Source organism: Nannospalax galili, unplaced genomic scaffold (assembly GCF_000622305.1).
Source record: "Nannospalax galili isolate Female #2095 unplaced genomic scaffold, S.galili_v1.0 scaffold150, whole genome shotgun sequence".
Lineage (NCBI taxonomy): Eukaryota > Metazoa > Chordata > Mammalia > Rodentia > Spalacidae > Nannospalax > Nannospalax galili.
The window spans coordinates 3,774,117-3,790,400 of record NW_008329320.1 but is presented as its reverse complement, the minus strand read 5'-3'; the positions used below and the strand labels follow the sequence as shown (position 1 = coordinate 3,790,400).

At 42.1% G+C, this 16,284-nt stretch overlaps 1 protein-coding gene across 4 annotated transcripts in view; it reads left to right on the top strand.

Annotated features, from left to right (window-relative positions):
* Positions 1 to 16,284, top strand: part of CUNH5orf22 (chromosome unknown C5orf22 homolog) — a 53,126-nt gene that overhangs the window by 26,857 nt on the left and 9,985 nt on the right. For 2 of the 4 annotated variants that reach the window (XM_008835557.3, XM_029564764.1), the window contains one exon: positions 4,258 to 5,249. In XM_008835557.3, coding sequence (XP_008833779.1) covers positions 4,258 to 4,390 — 133 coding nt within the window. In that variant the 3' untranslated portion in view covers positions 4,391 to 5,249. Of the gene's footprint in view, positions 1 to 4,257; positions 5,250 to 6,377; positions 6,724 to 16,284 lie in introns of those variants that run through there. The other 2 variants (XM_008835569.3, XM_008835562.3) reach the window with 2 other exon arrangements.

Here is a 16,284-nt window from a genome sequence, read left to right as displayed (position 1 = left end):
AAGGTGCCTGTGTCCTAAGCTCTGAAACCTGTGAACATATTGTCTTTATATGGCAATAGGAACTCTGCGGTGTGATTAACGGAAAGATTTTGAATGAGATTATCCTGAATCACCTCTGTGGGACCTGTATTGTCACAAGAGTCCTGGTAAAAGGTAGTCAGGAAAGTCAGAGAAAGAGTGCTTGAAAGATGCTCTACCACCAGCTTTGAACATGGAAGATGGGGCTATAAGCAGAAGGAAGGCAGCCTCTAGAAGCTAGAAAGGCCAGAGACCAGATTCTCCCCTAGAACTATAACGTAAGCTAAAATGTCCCCCCAGAAAAAAAATGGTTTATCACTAATGTGAGGGCTTAGTGAACATTTAAATTTATGTAGGACATGGGGCTAGGGAGATGGTGTATTAGTTACTTTTCTGTTGCTGTGATTAAAACACCATGACCAAGGCAACTTATAAAAGGAAGAATTTATTTGGCTTATGGTTCCAGAGGGGTAAGAGTCCATTATGGTCAGGGAGGCATGGTGGCAGAAGGTGGCTGGACCAGAAAGCCAAGTGATTATATCTTCAGGCAGGCACAGGAAGCAGAGAAAGCCAGACTAGAAGAGGGCATGACTATGTACTCTTAAAGCCTGCCCCCAGTGATGCACTTCCTCCAGCATGGCCACACCTCCTAAAGGTTCAATGACCTTCCCCAAACAGCACCATGAACTGGGGACCAAATCTTCAAATACTTGGAGCCTATGGGGGACACTCATTCAAACCACTACATATGGTTCATGAGTAAAGTGCTTGCCATACAAGCATGAGGACCTTAGTTTGTAAAAGCCCAGTGCAGCAGTTTACCTCTGTCACCTCAGTGCTAGGGGAAAGTGGAGATAGGTGCATGACTAGAACTCACTAGCCAGTCAGTAACTTCCAGGTTCAGTGACGAGAGTCAAAAAATAAGATGGCCAGCAACAAAAAGTATGTAAGGGGAGCTAGAGAGAGGGCTCAGCAGTTAAGAGCACTGGCTGCTCTTGCAGAGGACCCAGGTTTGGTTCCCAGCACCTACATGGCAGCTAACAGCCATCTGTAACTCCAGTTCCTAGGGACCCAACACTCTCTTCTGTCCTTAACAGGCATTGCATGACACAGGTGCACTTACATACATGCAGGCAAAACACTCATACACATAAAAGACTGTACAGTGTGAAGGACATGGATAGTGTAAGACTGTCTTGCACATTGCAAGCATTCTAACAGTCAGCTGTCTTGTCCTTAGTCCTTTGAATGTCAGTAGCATTTCTATAGTGATTATGACAATCAAAAAATGTACCTGTACATTTCCAAAACAGCCTTTTGGGATATCCCCATCAAAAGCTATTCTAGCTGGGCATAGTGCCATGTGCCTTTAGTCCCAGCACTTGGGAGGGGGGTAGGCAGAACTCTATGATATCAAGGTCAGGCTGGTCTACATAATGAGTTCCAGGCCGGCTGGGGCTACATGGAACCTGTCTCAAACAAAAAACAACAAAAAACTATTCTGTTTGTAAGCAGCGATCTTTTTAAAACAATGAAAACTTACTTGTTAATGCTTATAAAAGAAGATCTTACATACTTTTAAGTTCCTTATCCATATCTATATAGTAGTACTTAATGATTTAACATGCTTTTTAAAAAATATTTATTGTGGGACTGGAGAGATGGCTCAGGTTAAGAGCACTGGCTGCTCTTATAAAGGACCCAGGTTAAATTCCCAGCACCCACATGGCCACGAACAACCATCCCTAATTCCAGTTCGAGAATCCAGTGCCTTCTCTGACCTCTGTAGGCATTGCACGGCATGGGCACTTACATACATGCAAGCAATACACTCATACACATAAAATAAAAATAATTTTTTTTTTATCTTTGTGAGACACAGTCTCCTTGTAGCACAGCTAGCCTGGAACTCACTATGTAGACTAGGCTAGTCTTGATCTCACAGAGACCCTCCTGCCTCAGCTTCCTGAGTGCTGGGATTAAAGTATACACCACCACACCCAGCAGTAAATTTTTTTTTTAATTATTATATCTTAAATAGGGGTGGGGAATTTGAAAAAGAATCTCTTAAATTCAGTCTCCTGCCTCAGCCTCCCAGTGCTGAGATTACAGGTGTTATCATCTCAACCATGCCAAGCTTGTCTGTTCAATTTTTACAATTTTTATTTTCACATTTTATGATAAATGTTATAATTTTTACACCTCAAAAGTAACCTACTCCTCTGTGGTTTTCCTTGTTGGAGAACCAGGAGACACTGATCAAATCTCAGTTCACATCATTTTTTTTTTTTTTTTTGCGAATTTTATACATCTTGATTTAGACCCCCACCCCCACCCCACACCATTTTTCATGTATTCTGTCATGTGTGTTAAGGCCTATTGAGCCACATTTGTGTCCCCATCTGTTGTGCCAAATCTTCCCCTGAAAGACACGGGCACACTCTCTGGGATCCCAGGACCATGCGGTCCTAATGGAGACTGACAAAGACTCGATACATTCTATTTGGGTTTTTGTCTAGTTTATGACATCCAGGAAAGGGTTACTCACAAAGGCATGATTGCCCTTAGGCCCTGTTTTTACATCTCAGCTAAGCTTTGAGATCTGCCACCCGCCAGCTTCCTGTCAACTGTCCACGCCAGGTTAGGAACTTTTTCCCAGAGTTCTTAGTGTCTGTCCTTAGACCTTCCCCCTCATGGTGATTGGGTGGGAGGAGTGACTTTCTCGAGGAAATGCCTGCCCAACACCATCAGCTCACATCTTAGTCCTCCTGTAATTGGCAGTAACATTTTGTTTTTATATGTATGTATGTGTGTATGCCGTGTGTGCAGGTATGCGTGGAGGCCAGAAGACATCAAATCCTCAGAAGTTAGGGTTATATGTGGTATAAGCCTCCAGCTGTGGGTGCTGGAACTGAACGCAGGTTCTCTGATAGAGCAGTAAGTACTCTTGACTGCAAAGCCATCTTTATAGCCCCTGGCAGTAACATTTAAACTGTACAGTACAACTCCAGTTGTCCTTACCGAGTTCTAGAAAAAGTCCTAAAGTACAGATAATGTCTCACTCCACTTGGCTCCTTTCTCCTTTATACTGTCTAGAAAACTTAATTTGAACATATTTAATTTTGAGCCAAGCCATGGGTCCTTTACACTTATAGAGTTAACAAACTGGTATTCGAAATAAAATCCTTGCATCTGTTGAAACGCTTTTACTCATTTCAGTCTTTGTGTACATATAATAAAAGAATGAGAAAGCTGCCCAGTCACTAAGATTACCCACATTCCCAGGCAACCTCTTTTCAGGGAAGAATAACAGCAGTCCAGCCCTGAGGTTCATACTAGACCTGTGGCCAGCATGTAATAACTATATAACCTTGCACACATTAGTCCTTGTTTAGATTCCTTTAAAGAAGTGGTAATTCTGGGGCTGGAGAGATGGCTCAGAGGTTGAAAGCACTGGCTACTCCTGTAGAGAACCTGGGTTTGATTCCCAGCACTCACATGTTGTCTAACAGCTGTTCATAACTCCAGTTCCAGGGGATCTGACGCCCTCTTCTGGCCTCTGTGGACATTGCACAACATGGGTGCATTTATGAACCTGCAGGCAGTACACTCATACACATAAAATTTTTTAAAAGATGGTAGTTCTATGAGCCAGGCAGTGGCACATGATGATAATCCCAGCATTCAAGAGTCAGAGGTATGTCGGGCATGGTGGCGCACACCTTTAATCCCAGCACCCTGGGAGGCAGAGGCAGGTGGATCTTTGTGAGTTCCAGGCCAGCCTGGTCTCCATTAGTGAATCCAGGCCAGCTGCGGCTACAGGGAGATCTTGTCTCAAAAAGACCAAAAAAAAAAAAAAACAAAAAACAAAAAACCAGAGGTAGAGGCAGAAGCAGAGGCAGGAAGATCACAAGAAGTTTAAGGTCACCTGATCTTTATAACTAGTACAAGACCAGTCAGGTCTACATAGCCACATCCTATCTCAAAAAACAGTATAATAAGAGAAAGATGGTAATTGTGCCTATCTTATAGAATTGCTTTTTCAAAAAAATAATAAAATAAAGAACAGTTCTTGTAAAGCATCTGAGTTAGGGTAAACATAAAACAGCCTTCAGCTGTTGCTCCAGAGTTAGCACCCGAGTTTGTTTTTGACGCTGACAGGAGGCGTGCAGGCTTTCCTCTGCACAGTGTGAGTTTATCCTACTCACATGTTTTTTCCTTCTTTTCTCTTGGGTCCAGGTCAAGTCTGGATGATTACTGTCCTTCTGAACAAGTTGACACCATTCAGGAAAAGGTCCTCAGTGTGCTGCACTCACTCTACGGGACTCTGGACACTCACCTGATGTATTTAGCAGACTCTCCTCCGTCTTGAAACAAAGCAATAGTCTCCTATGCATTTTGGTATGGAAACAGGGCTTTCATTAATTTATTTGTGAATTTTGCAGAGAACACTTTTTATGCTAACTTCCTGTTGAAATTTTTCAGATTTTTTGAATCTAGATATCAGTTCTTGAATAGTGGCAATTGGGCTAGAGATGGGGCTGCTTCTTTGGTTTTTTTGCATTTTTTTTTTTTTTTTTTTTTTGGTTTGAGACAGGGTCTCACTGAGACCCTGGCTGACCTAGAACTCACTATGTAGACCAGGCTGGCCTTGAACTCACGTAGGATCCACATGTCTCTTATCTCGAGTACTGGGATTAAAGGTGTCTGCAGCCACACCCGGCCTTGTTTCTTTGTTTTGTTTTGTTTTGTTTTCTTGTTGTTTTGTATCAAGTCTACTAACCCCAGTTGATGGAGACTGTTGGTTAGCTTTCTTGCTTTCCATCACTGTCTTCATTTTTATGAGGGATTTTTTTTCCCCCACTATATCATTTGGACTTTGTGAGATTTATTTATTCACTCAGCAAATATTTATTAAGCACTTAAATATTCCAGACACTATTAAATGCTGGGTATATGGCAATGACCAGAATAAACTAAATACCATCCCCCTGGAGACATCTGAGAAACAAATAATGATCTGTGAACAGTGAAGGGAAGAAAGGAAACCACATGTGTCAGGCCTGCTCATAGTTCTCAGGATACCCTGTCCTTATAGAAAAGTTACATTCTCAAAAGTACTGAAAGAGAGGAAAAATATCCTTGGCGATCCATGAAAATGTTACAGGAAGTATGCCTGCCCAAGGATGTTGGCATTGTGGCCAGGCTTTTGTTAAATGTTCCTCAGCACTGTTTTAGTCACAAGGTCTGGTTAAATAAACTTGACCAAAGTTTCCCTTTTTGTTCCTCTTTGTTGTTTTTGGTCATTGGAAACACCTTTCAGTTTTGTGCTTCAGATGATCATTGTGAGCATCAGTTGACACTTAGTCTCCAAGTGTCACTTTATTGGCCATCAGGGTGAAGGGGCTGAAGAGATGACTCAGTGGTTAAGAGTACTTGCTGCTCATGCAGAGGGCTGAGATTTGGTTCCCAGAACCCACATCAGGCAGCTCACAGCCTCCTGTAACTCCAGCTCTGGAGGTCTTCTCTGGCCTCCCAGCACCAAATATCCACAGGCTTATACAGAAATAAAAATAAAAATAAATCTCTTTTAAAAATCAAGGTCAATAACTTTTCAGGTAAACCAACTTTTTGTGTAAAAAGCAGGAAAGAGCTGATTGGTGCCCTGACATAAATACCCAAGGATACAGCTGTCCCCCACCAGCCTCCTTTGTAATGTAACTGAACACTATAGAGTCTCCCTCCATGAGTGCAAAGCTGGCAAGCACAACTAGGAGATATAAGAATGAACAGTTTATTACTTGAACTAGTCAGGAGAGCATTGGAGAGATTTCCCAAAGTAGTATCTTTCTCCAAGTAAAGGAAGGAAGGGGATTTTATTGGGAAGACTGGTGTGCATTCTCACTGACAGACTTGCATGTCGAGATAGTGATCATGATTCCTGTATTGCATGCTGGAAGATGATAGACAGGATGCCTCTGGAGCAGAGAATTTAGCATCATATCAAGCCAAGTTTGCTCTAAGTGACCCAGAAGAGTGGCGAGGCTATTTTGACTAGATTAAACTTGTTGAAGGGAGAGGAAGTGCTTGAAGCCATGTGCCATCTTCTCCCTCCCCTGCTTCAGACACCAGTGTGTAATCCTGAGCTCCTGCGTAGCTAACCATGCATGAGATAGTCCCTGAGATGCTCTCCATCATGGGAGTTGCTGTTTTCTAGATTTGTCTTTTTTCCATCCTTCAGTTTGCTTTTGTTCAGTCACTATTTTTAACTACCTAATTTCTTTGCTTTCTTTACATGCCTAATTAATAAAATATCTGTGAGTCCTGTCTTGGCATAGCGATTGTTTTTATTTTTGCAGGTCACTCTCAGCCCTCATCTGCAGGTGTCCCTGGAGAGTTGTAGCTCAAATCAGAATGGTATTGAATTGGGGCAAATACTCCAGGACACATTACCATTCTCACACAGTAGATGGCACCATGTTCCATTTTTTCCAATGATCCTATTTTCTTCCAATGAATTTTTCTTTTCATGAAATTGACTTCCAAACTATGTAAACCAAAACTACCTAGTTTATCTTTCTATTTTAATATAATGTTTATGCCCAAAAGGTTTATGTTCTTGAAAATCAGAATTGCAAAACTGTGCTTTTTTTTAATTTTGAAAATTTCCTGTTAAGAGTTCTATAATAGACATTTGTGAGTAAATTATTGTATATACTAAATTAAATTAAAATATATGTTTGGAAATTTTATGGATTTTAAATCAAACTATAGTACTAATTGTTCCTCCTTTTCATCTTTTTGAGACAGGTCTCCCTGTAGCCCCGTGTCCTAGTTTGTTTCTTCATGCTGTGACAAAATACTCTGACCAATACCAACTTGGGGAGAAAAGGGTTTATTTGTCTTACATCTCCCAGGTCACAGTTCATCAGGGAGCCCAAGGAAGGAGCTCAGGGCAGGAACCTGGAAGTAGGAGCTGGAGCACAGGCCATGGAGGAATGCTGCTTACTGGCTTGCTCCCCTGACCCCTGATCAGCCTGCTTTCTTATGCAAGAGATGCCCACCTGCCCAGGGGTGGCACTACCCGCAGTGGGCTGGGCCCTCCCACACCCCTCCACAATCAAGAAGGCCCCACAGATATGACCACAGGCCAGTCCGAGGCTCTCTCAACCCAGGTGTATCAAGTTGACACTAAAGCTATCCAGCACACCCCAGCTGGCCTGAAACTAGCTATGTAGACAGGGTTGGCCTTGAACTCAACAGAGATCTGCCTGCCTCTGCCTCCTGAGTGCTGGAACTAAAGGCATGCACCACCACATCTGGTTTGATTTTGAGCTAATTTTTAAAAAATATTTTATTATTTTTATTTTATGTATATGACTATTTTGCCTGCATGTATGTAAGTGCACTGTGTGCATACAATGCCCAAAGGTGCCAGGTGAGGGTATCTCATCAGGAACTGGAGTTGGCGAACAGTTGTTTGCCAACATGTGGGTGCTAGGAATCAAACCCAGGTCTGTGGAAGAACAGCCAGTACTCTTAACCACTGAGCCATCTCTCCAGCCCCCATTGAGCTAATTTTTTAGTAATGAACTCTAACGTGATTCATCATTTTTTTAATTAGGTTAGATAAAAGTGTATCAGTCAGCCAGGCATCATAGTGTACACCTGTAATCCCAGTACCCAGGAGGCTGAGACAGGAGGATTTCTGTGAGTTCAAGGCCAGCTCCAGCTATATAGTGAGTTCCAGGCCAGCCCCTAGGCTGTATAGATAGATCCTATCTCAAACAAACAAACAAAAAAAGTGTGTCATTTCCCTTATAGGAATCCTCAGAATATTTTAGTTATTAAGCCCTGTGGTTTTCTCCTGATATATTCGGTCCCTGCTTACTGAATAAAATCAAATTAGTAAATATGTATCTGCACATTCTGAATAGTAAGATGTTATGTTCTAAATGCCAGTGAGGAAATACATTTACAGATACCATTCAAACATGAGGATATTGGCTCCTGGAGAAGTGTGATTTAAATATAAGCATAGGCTTTAATTTGGGTTATTTTGGGGGGTTTTAGGAGATTATTTTTGTTTCTTTGGGGGTTTTGTTTTTTTGAGGAAGGGTCTCACAACGTAGATCTGGCTGGCCTGGAATTCATTATGTAGAACAAACTGGCCTCTTAACACTTAAAGACCTTTTGAAAACCATGGAAACCGACTATAGAAGCTCTCTAAAATATATACATATACATGTATAAAGAGTTTATACATGTATAAAGAGTTTATACATGTATAAAGAGTTTAAATGGACTTACCCTATACTGGGGAAACAATACCCCAACTAGACACCTCATCCTAGCAAATAAAAACCCCAGTACCAAGACTAGGTTACCTCTCTTTGAGTTGTTAGCCAGTGGGATACCATAGACCACCCCCCCCTCCAAAACATAGGCTATTGCCATTGCTCTTGGTTACCCTCCAGAACTTGACAGTAAGACCCTATTTTTGAAGGTGACAGAAACTTGTGTCATAGAACATGGAGAAATCAGGTAGATACAGACCTGGAAACTTCATCCATTCTGACTAGCTTTCATAGTGCTAGAAGGTGGTGTGCACACTATTAGAAGAGAAGTAATCTTCAGTCTTACCCAGCTGTTCAAACTACAGTAACTACTGGCCTGGGAAGAGATGCCCTCTAGTGCAATAGTGGCACAAATGTTATAGGAGTAACCGGTCAGCCTCTGCTTGAATTTAAGACCTGCCCCATACTTGGCACTGTGTCTAGATAGGTCCTAGGCCCTAGGGGAGAATCTCCCACTAATATCTTACTAAATAGATAGTATCAAAATGACTCCTAATGACTTGTCGCTGTACCTATAGATTAGTGCATCCCTCAGCCCTCATCAGAAAAGCTTCTCGCAGTAAAAGGCAATTAACACAGAGACCCACAACTGGTCAGCATGCAGAGAATAAGTGACTGCAGAGTCCTTAGCCCTAAATAAGACACCTGTATCACACCCCTCTCCCCAAGGCTCAGGGGACTTCATGGAAGAGAGTGCAGAGAGAACTGGAGGTGCCAGATAACTACAAGGAAACATTTGTTTCCAGACCACAGGGCAGTTGCACATATAAATTTATAGCGATTGTCATAGCATGCACAAGACCTGCTCAAGTCAGACATAATCCCAGCATGGATTGGGAAGGTGGGCATGAAGTCCCACCCTAGCTGAGGAGCTGATGACATTTGATAGCTGCTGGAAGAGAAAGTCGGTTTTCTTTAATGCTGTGGCCCCCGTAGGTCGACCACAATCTAGGGCAGGTTCCACACCCAAGAGTATGTGAGCATCATATATTGAACTCTATGGGGGTCAGGGAGAACACAAAGCTGGGTGGGTAGAGGTGGGGGTGAATCTTCGAGGAGTTTGGGGAGGGAGGAATACGATCAAAATGCACTGTTTAAAGTTCCCAAAAAATTAATAAAAATAATTTTGAAAAATAAAGAATTGAGTAAACTGGAAAAAACACAAAACTAAAACTATAAACCCTGAAGAAAGCGTAAGGGAAAATCTCCATGACATTGGATTTATTAATAATTTCTTGAGTTTAGTGAAACTATGAGCATCAGGGGATCACCTAGATGGCTTCTGCCATCAAATCAGAAGACCTGAGTGTGATCCCAAGACCCACAAGATGGAAGGAGCAAACTGAGTCCTATAAGTTCACACCATGACGCTCATACTCTCACACATAGACATGTGCATATCCACAAAATAAATAAAAATGTAAAAATAAATTGGACCTGGAGAGATGACTCAGCAGTTAAGAGCACATACTGCTCTTTCAGAGGACCTGAGTTTGAGTCCCAGCACCCACATCAGGCAACTTACAATCACCTGTAGCTCAGCTTCAGGGGATCTGATGCCCTATTCTGGCCCCTTCAGGTACCCACACAGATGTGGCAAACACAAACACATGTACATGAATAAAAATAAAAAAAATGTACGAGAATCAAAGTAAAGGTGGAAAATATAATTTTGTCAAAATTACAGATATGCATCAAAGGACACCTGCATTATAGTTCTCCAGAAAAACAGGGCCAATAAGAGAGGGATATAGCTAAAGACAGTAGACATAGGAGAGAGGTTATAAAAATTGACCTACATGAGGCTAGGAAGTCCTGTGATCTGCCATTTGAGAGCTAAAACTCAAGAAGGTTAGTGGTATAGTTCCAGTCCAAGGAGGACCTGAGAACCAAAAGAACTGATAGTATAAGTACCAGTCCAATGATGGGAAGAAGTTGTCAGGGTGCACAGTGTCCCTGCTCCAGGAGTCAGGGCAGTGGGAATTTTCCCTTCACCCTTTTGTTCCATGCAGGCCCTCAATGGATGGGGTTTCACCCACCAAGATTGGGAGAATAGCTGAGAATTAAGGCCAGCCTGGGCTACATAGTAAATTCAAGGCAAGCCTGAGCTATATACCAAGACCCTATCTCCAAAACACATTTAAAAAGAAGGAAGGTTAGAAGGAAGGAAGGAGTCAGGCACAGTGATTCATGTGTATCCCAGCACTCAAGAGGTAGAAGCAGGTGGATCACCACAAATTCAAGGCCAAGCTGGTCTATGTAACCAGTTCTAAGCAAGCCAAGAGTATATAGTGGAACCCTGTCAAAATTTTAAAAAAGTAAATAGTTAACCTTGAAAGCACAGGGACCTGAGTTCAAGCCCCAGAATCCATATAAAAAAGATGAGTATGCTAACACATTTTAATCCCATTGAGAGAGAGGGGGAGAGAGAGAGAGAGAGACAGAGAGAGAGAGAGAGAGAGAGAGAGAGAGAGATCTGGGATAACTGGCTAGCCAGCCTAACCTACTTGGCAAGTTCCAAGCCAGTGCGAGCCCGTTTCAAAAACAAAAGGCAGATTGCCCTGAGACACACCACCTGAGGTTATCCTCTGGCCTCCACAGGTACACCCTGCCCTGACACACATACAATAAATAAATATTAGGGGGAGGAGAAGGAAGGGACATTGCTATAGATCTTAAACATTTTCTTTATGCCAATAAATTTGACACACATTAGAGGAAAAGAAAATTCAGCAGGTGTGGTGGGGCACACCTGTAATTCCAGCACTCTAGAGGCAGAGGCAGGTGGATCTCTGTGAGTTCAAGGCCAGCCTGGTCTACATAACAAGTTCTGATCTAGCTGTGGTTACATAGTGAAACCCTGTCTCAAAGGAAAAGGGAAGGAGGGAGGGAGGGAGGGAAGGAAAAAAGGAGTTTTTGAGAAACACAGCAAGTGGGAGAGGTGGGTAGTAATCCCTGTATTTGGGAGGTGGAGGCAGAAGGATCAGGAATTTAAGACCAACCTTAGTTACATAGAGCATTTGAGGCCACCCTTGGCTGCATGAGACTCTCTTGAAAATAAAAAACAGAACAAAAAATTACCCTCAAAGAAAATCATAAACCCAACCCAGATGATTTCTTTTGGAAATTCTACCAAGCATATAAGGAAGAAATTACATTCATCTTACAATGACTCCTTCAGAAAATAGAAACTATTCCCAATTAATTTTATGAAGCCAATATAGCCCTACCAAAAACTTGACAAAGATATTACAGGAAAGAAAATGAGATCAATATCGTTTGTGGGGTGAAAACCCTTGACAAAATCTTAATAGCTACCTGTGGGTGCTTACACCCACAATCAAAGCATTTGGAAAACAGAGACAAGAGGATCGCCCCAGGCTAAAGATCAGCCTAGACTACAGTCAGACTAGCTACAGTGTTGAGACCTTATCTCAAATAAACAAAAACAAACAAAAATCATTTGATGGGTTTGCTACATTATCAGTATAGAGAAAAACTATATGATCTCAGTAAATACAAAAAAAAAAGTACCTTTGACAAAATTTAATACTGATCATGATTTTTAGATAGAAACAAAGCCTCTTAGCAAACTTAGACCAGAAGAACTTCTTTTTTATATATATTTAATTTATTATTTTTGCTTTATGTGTATGAGTATATTGCCTGTATGTATATAAGTGCATCCATGTCATGCAATGCCCTTGGAGGTCAGAAGAGGGCGATGGATTCCCCTGGAATACAAGTTATAAACAGTTGTTTGCCACTTTGTGGGTGCTGGGAATCAAACCTGGGTCCTCTCTAAGAGTAGCCAGTGATCTTAACCCCTGATCCATCTCTCCAGCACCATGAAGAACTTAATCCCAGCACTCAGGAGGCAGAGGCAGGCGGATCTCTGTGAGTTCAAGGCCAGCCTGGTCTGCATAGTGAGCTCCAGGACAGCTGGGGCTACAGGGAAACCCTGTCTCAAAAAGACCAAAAAAAAGTCTCAAAGAATAAACTGAAGATAGCAGCATATTACAATATATTAACAGTGAGACATTGACTTTCCCCTAAGATTGTGGCATGGGTTTTTGGTTTCACTACTCAGTATTATGCTGGAAATCTACCTGGTATTTAAAAAAATAAGAAAGACAAAAGTCATATATAAAGGATAAAATAAAACTATTGTCATTTTAAAAAGCATTAAAATTCTCAAAATACAAATTTAAAGAAAGACATGTAAATTTTCTGTAATGAAAAGCACACCACAAACAGTCCTGGTGACATTGACCTGGATCCCAGCTACTTAGGAGGCTGGGGCGGGAGGATGACAAGATCAAAGCCTGCCTGAACTAGAGTGAGTTCAAAGCCAGCCTGGGCAATATTGAGGACCTGCCTCAAAAGTTAAAAAATACAGAAAAAGAGGGTTGGGGTTTGGGGGAGATAGTTCAGCTGGTAAAGTGCCTGCCATGCAAGCATGAAGACCTGAGTTCAGATCCCCAACACCCTAGTAAAAGCCATCTGTAACCCCGAGTCGGCAGATGGGAAGACCTGTAGAATTTATCAGCTGGTCAGCCTAGCTGAGTAGATGAGCTCCGGGTTCAAATGAAAGACCCTGTGACCAAAATTAAGGCAGAGAATGATCAAGGAATACACCAAAGTGCCTGCCATGCAAGCATGAAGACCTGAGTTCAGATCCCCAACACCCTAGTAAAAGCCATCTGTAACCCCGAGTCGGCAGATGGGAAGACCTGTAGAATTTATCAGCTGGTCAGCCTAGCTGAGTAGATGAGCTCCGGGTTCAAATGAAAGACCCTGTGACCAAAATTAAGGCAGAGAATGATCAAGGAATACACCAACACTATATTCTCTCTCTCTCTCTCTCTCTCTCTCTCTCTCTCTCCCTCTCTCTCTCAATCTCTCTCTCTCTCTCTCTGACTCTGTCTCTCTCTCTACACATACACACAGACACGCATGCACTCACACACACACACACACACACATACACACACACACACACACACACACACACACTTGGGGCTATAACCCAGTGGTGGATTGCTTGCCTAGCATGTGCAAGGCCAAGGGTTCAATGCCCAGTACTGAAAGAAAACTAAATAAATAAACAAACAAACAAATAAGGCTGGGGAGATGATTCAATGGGTTAAGCACTTGCAACACAAATGTGAGGACCCTGAGTTTAAATCCCCACAATCCATGTAAATGCAGATGAGCATAGCTGCGCATCTGTAATCCCATATAGGGTTCCAGGTCAGCTGGGGTACAGAGAGACCCTGTCTCAAAAACAAACAAACAAAGAAAAAAGAAAAGGAAAGAAAGAAAAAAAGAAAGCAGGAAGTAGGCCTGGTATAGTGGTGTATACCTTTAATTCTAGCACTCGGGAGGTAGAGGCAGGCCTGGTCTACATAGTGAATTCCAGGCCAGCCAGGACTACATGGTGAGACCCTGTCTCAAAATACTTCCCCCCCCAAAAAAGGCAAGGAAGAACCCTGTTACAAAAGGACAGCAGTACTGCCCTAGAGTTGCCTTTGGCTTCCCAGGGGCACATAGTATTCATGTGTCTTAACTTTGTGACTTTCAAAGTTACATTGTTCAAAGTATTTCAATGATACAGTAAAAAGAATCTTATATATATTTACTTGTAACTAAGGCACTTGTCTTTAATGGGTAAGGAGATCATACAGTGGTTCTTAGGTTCATTGTTCAGGTTAACAGGTTGATATACAATAAAAACAGGTCACAAAAGGTACCCTTACGACAGCACACTGTATATGGCATTCCAGAAAACCCGGGGGGAAAACACTAAGGAAAACTTAAGCATTTTATCCTGTTGGTTTTCCCTGGATGTTTGCTTAGCATATGTTTGCCTACAATAAGAGGAAAAAAAGGAAGACCATATTTATTATTGTCAATCTAAGGGCTACTTCAGGAACAAGCCATCAAATTCTAGGGATGTGGCCAGGAAGTGTGACTCAGTGACAGAGGAGTGACACTTGCCTAGAATGCATGAGACCCTGAGTTCAATCTTGTAGGTGTTTATGTTGCTCAAGCTGGCCAATGACCAATAAGTTAAAAAAAAAAAAAAAAAAAAGAGTGTTCACCTACCACCAGGAAAGAGCTAAAATAGATATGTTTTCCTCCTCTCTTCCTTCAGGAGTTTCTATTTTTTTAATTTCTGTGAGCATAATCCTGGTTAGCCTGTGAATGAAACCATTTGCCCAGCAAACAAAGACCCTCTATTTAACTCAGGAGGTAGAGGCTGGAGACTCAAGAACTCGAAGCCAGGTACCTCATCTACATGAGACTCTGTCTCAAAAAAGAAAATAACAACAAACCCTATACTTGTATATTTCATATATTGTCAACAATATCTGGGCTTTTATGCCTGCCTTTGTCTACTTGAAATATTTTAAGAATTATTTAGCATTATTTTTATATTTAATGGGTTTTTCAGCTAAGATCAGTAATGTACAAATCAAAATTCTTATTGTCACTCAGCTCCCTCTGCTTCCCTGGGCCTGCATGACCCAGGCCTCTCTCCAGGGTAATTCGATCACGCCCTCGGGGCCTTGACTCCCCCAGCCTCATTCACCCTGCCATCTCCCCCCACCAGTTGCTCCTCCTAGCCTGGGTCCTGTCCCATTCCTTGTCTTGGCACCCCAGACACCTGGGGAACCACTACTGCTTCTTCCTGATCATTTGTATCCAGATCAACCCAGTTCCTTCAGGGCTCCCTAGAAGCCCTCTGGGCCTGGCCCTGCCCTGACCTCCCTCTGCTTCCCTGGGCTGCACAACCTGCCAGCCTCTTTCATGGATGACTACGCCGACCTTTCCTCTTCCTAATTCTTTGCATCCAGACCAACCCAGTTCCTCAGTGCAGTCCCCAGGAGCCCTTGGGGCCTCTTCCTGCCCCCATCTCCCTTTGCATCTCTGGGTGGCACTACCACCAGCTGCCCTAGACCAGCATCTTTCGTGGGCCCTGCTCCCGGACCAATCCAACCCCCAAATTCCTGAGGACAAACTCTTTCCTGGAGGGATCCAGACCTTAGGAGAAAGCCTGAGAGCATCTGATCCTCATCTGACTTGGGTCTCTGTGGGAACTCCTGAAGACAAAAGCAATAGGAGAGAACCAGAAGCTTAGACGAACCAGCTCTTCATACCCAAAAAGCAAACCACAAAGACACATAAATTTCAAAAAAAGAAGCAGAACTAAACTTGGAGGCCCGAGTATCACACAAGAGTCAGAAACCACAAAAGAAATTCACATGAGAAAAAATAATAACAAGAAAAACCAAAATAACATATCCCCACCAAATACCAGTAGTCCTCTAGAGGAGTACAATGAAAACCCCCTAGAGATAATGCAGGACATGGGACTCAAAAGCATGATAAAAGAATTCCGTGAATTTAAAGAACACACAAAGAAATCAAAGAACTGAAGGAAGATAGGGAAAAGAGCTAGAAATATTGAAGACTACTCAGGCTGAAATGAACAAGGAAGTGAAACACTCAATAAGCCAATTAGAAACAACAGGAGAAAGCCTCACCAATAGGATGAATGAAATGGAAAACAGAGTATCAAGACTGGAAGATAAAGTGGATGAACTAGACCACTCAAGCAAAAAATTTAAGAAAATTAAGAAATCACAGAATGGAATATGCAGGAATTGCGTGACACCATAAAAAGACAAAACTTATGAATTATAGGCATACAGGAAGGAGAAGAATCCCAAGATAATGATATGGACCAGAACTTCAACAGAATCATAGAAGACAATTTCCCAAAATTAAAGAAAGACATGCCCATACAAATAAAATAAGCATATAAAATACCAAACAGAAAGGACCAGAAAAGAAACTCTCTATGGCACATCACAGTAAAAACACTACACATACAAAACAAACA